This window comes from Penaeus chinensis, chromosome 14 (assembly GCF_019202785.1).
Source record: "Penaeus chinensis breed Huanghai No. 1 chromosome 14, ASM1920278v2, whole genome shotgun sequence".
In the NCBI taxonomy this organism is placed as follows: Eukaryota; Metazoa; Arthropoda; class Malacostraca; order Decapoda; family Penaeidae; genus Penaeus; species Penaeus chinensis.
In genome coordinates, this window is record NC_061832.1 from 16,533,626 (window position 1) to 16,536,125 (window position 2,500).

At 35.5% G+C, this 2,500-nt stretch overlaps 1 protein-coding gene across 1 annotated transcript in view; it reads left to right on the top strand.

The window, feature by feature from the left end:
• The first annotated feature begins 74 nt into the window (after nt 1-74).
• The window catches only part of LOC125032108 (lysine-specific histone demethylase 1A-like), a 14,842-nt gene continuing 12,416 nt past the window's right edge, over nt 75-2,500 (top strand). Inside the window, 2 exon segments of the mRNA XM_047623109.1 lie at nt 75-261; nt 2,263-2,371. Coding sequence (XP_047479065.1) covers nt 172-261; nt 2,263-2,371 — 199 coding nt within the window. The 5' untranslated portion in view covers nt 75-171.

The following is a 2,500-nucleotide window of genomic DNA, read 5'->3' on the forward strand; positions in this document are numbered from 1 at the left end:
GAACGATCACCAAAATGCCGTACAACAACTCGAACCAAACGTACGATAATCACAACAGCTTCATTCAGTGTTTACAAACTTGTTATTGACTCGCTTGGCCGAACGTCAATTTTCTCGTATAACCTTTCCCGAAAACTAGACAAAATTACTAAAAAGAAGAACGGCCTACTTATGGAGAGTAAGGAAGTGACCAATCTAAAGCGACCGGTAGAAACAGCAGAAGAAGATGACGTACGAAAAGGGAAGAAAAAGAGGGGGAAGGTACGTGTGTCTCGGGGTCAGGCATTTTGGGTCCTCGGTCTGTCTTTCTCCTGAGGTTTTCATGATTTTTTTTATTTATTTACATGGGTATAGTCGAGTTAGAGGACGATTTAAGATGGTGGCGTGGAGGTGATTGGGTTACATATACTAAATTTGACGTACTACATTGTTTTTTTACAAGTTTTTAAATTCGTTTTTAAGGCTGTATTTTACATTTTTTTTTTTTAATTCGCTTTCTAAGGTTTTTAAAACTGCCTTGATACCCTTAAACATCCTTTTTATCTGAGAATAAAGATGCCCTACTGATTTCTTGGTTTGATCGAGAGTATATTTCATAGAATTCTTCATTGTGTGAAAGGTATATTTGTAGATTTCTTGGTTATATTAATATGATATCATTGAATTCTTGGTCATATTAATGGGTTATCATTGAATTCTTGGTCATGTTAATGGGATATCATTGAATTCTTGGTCATATTAATGGGATATCATTGAATTCTTGGTCATATTAATGGGATATCATTGAATTCTTGATTATTTTAATGGTGTATCACTGAATTCTGGGTTATACTAATGGAATATCATAGAATTCTTAGTCATATTAATGGAATATCATTGAATTCTTGGTCATATTAATGGGATATCTTTGAATTCTTGGTCATATTAATGGGATATCATTGAATTCTTGGGTATATTAACGGGATATCATTGAATTATTGGTTATATTAATGGTGTATCACTGAATTCTTGGTTAGATTTAAAGTATATCTCACGAAAATAACTATGTCTTGGATGCTAAGGAAGCTCGTGTCATTGGACTGCCTCTTGTGTTTACTGTTTATTTTTCTCAGTTTTAGTCATTATTGACTGATAATAAAGGTGATAATGTCCCAGGGAGTTGTGGAATATCCAAGGGAAGTTTGGGGCTAAAATTGAGAAAATATATGTTATAAACCCTCATATATGCTCTAGTAAAGGGATGTACATTTCCTTAATTCCTCTCCTGGTCTGTGTTGGTTAATGTTGACTAAAACTAAATCCTATGCCTAGTGAGATGTGGGAAACATCACTTGGAAATTTAGTAAAGTTAGTTATTTACTTATATTCAATGCTGTCCATAGCTATGCAGTAATTCTTAAGATATCTTAAGCATAATCTTCTTAATTACTGGTGCATGTATATGCTTGTGTATATGTACATGTATATGATCTTTAACCATACATAGAACCTGCAGTAATAGATTTAGTGCTGGTTGAGATATTCACAGAACTGTACCAAGCCAGAAATCCTGAACTACAAATGATGATGATAAAAGATATGTGGACAGTTGTCAATGCATAGTTAACACTAGGACAGCTGTTGAGAATAATCCAAGGACGGGAAACTTCAGTAATGTATTGACAGCAGTCTTTGGTCTTGTATTGGGATTAGTTGTTTCATTCACTTTATTTATTATTACCCCTTTGTATGCAGATCTATTTTGCCCAATATCTAAAGATCTCCAGAAGTGGTATATGTGATTATAAAAGGGAAATTATTACACTGAGAAAGGAAAGGAAGGAAGGGTCCTCAGTTTGACTTATGATTCAGTGGATGCATGGCTATTCTACATGGTGTATGTAAAATTCTATATTACACTTCAAAGTCAGTATATGTATTAACAAGTATGAACACTACACATTCAGTTCATTACAGCCTTCATAAAACTGTAAATATGGAAATGCTAAAATGTAAACTACACTTAAGGTGTTGTATTTCTGAAAAGAGCAAGAAACATGTTTTGGGGACTGTGCAAGGGTCACTTAAACTAACAAAGTCCTCATCTGTGAGATCTAATATGAAATAGATACTGACTCTCCATGGGTACTGTCCGGGCCATATATAGAAGGCCCGGGTGAAGCTAGAACTTCGCAAATCTCAATTGTATTGCTTGGGTACTTACTGCACACTGAACCCTGCCCACAGCATGTTCAAGTTTAAGAATATATTTATCCTTTATAGGCTGAAGTGGAGGAGGAACAGACCCCCACCGAGGTGAAAGAGGAAGTGAAGCCGGAGAAGACGGAGAAGGAGGAGGCCGATGGAGAAGCGGAGCAGGACGACCCTACAGGTACTTAGTCCCAATATGGATTTGGCGTTTTCTTTACATATCATCTTGATTCTTTGCTGTATACTTTCAATTTCTCCAAGGGACTGGAATTGCAGTTGGATATCAAAAGAGATATTTTTTTTTTTCTGT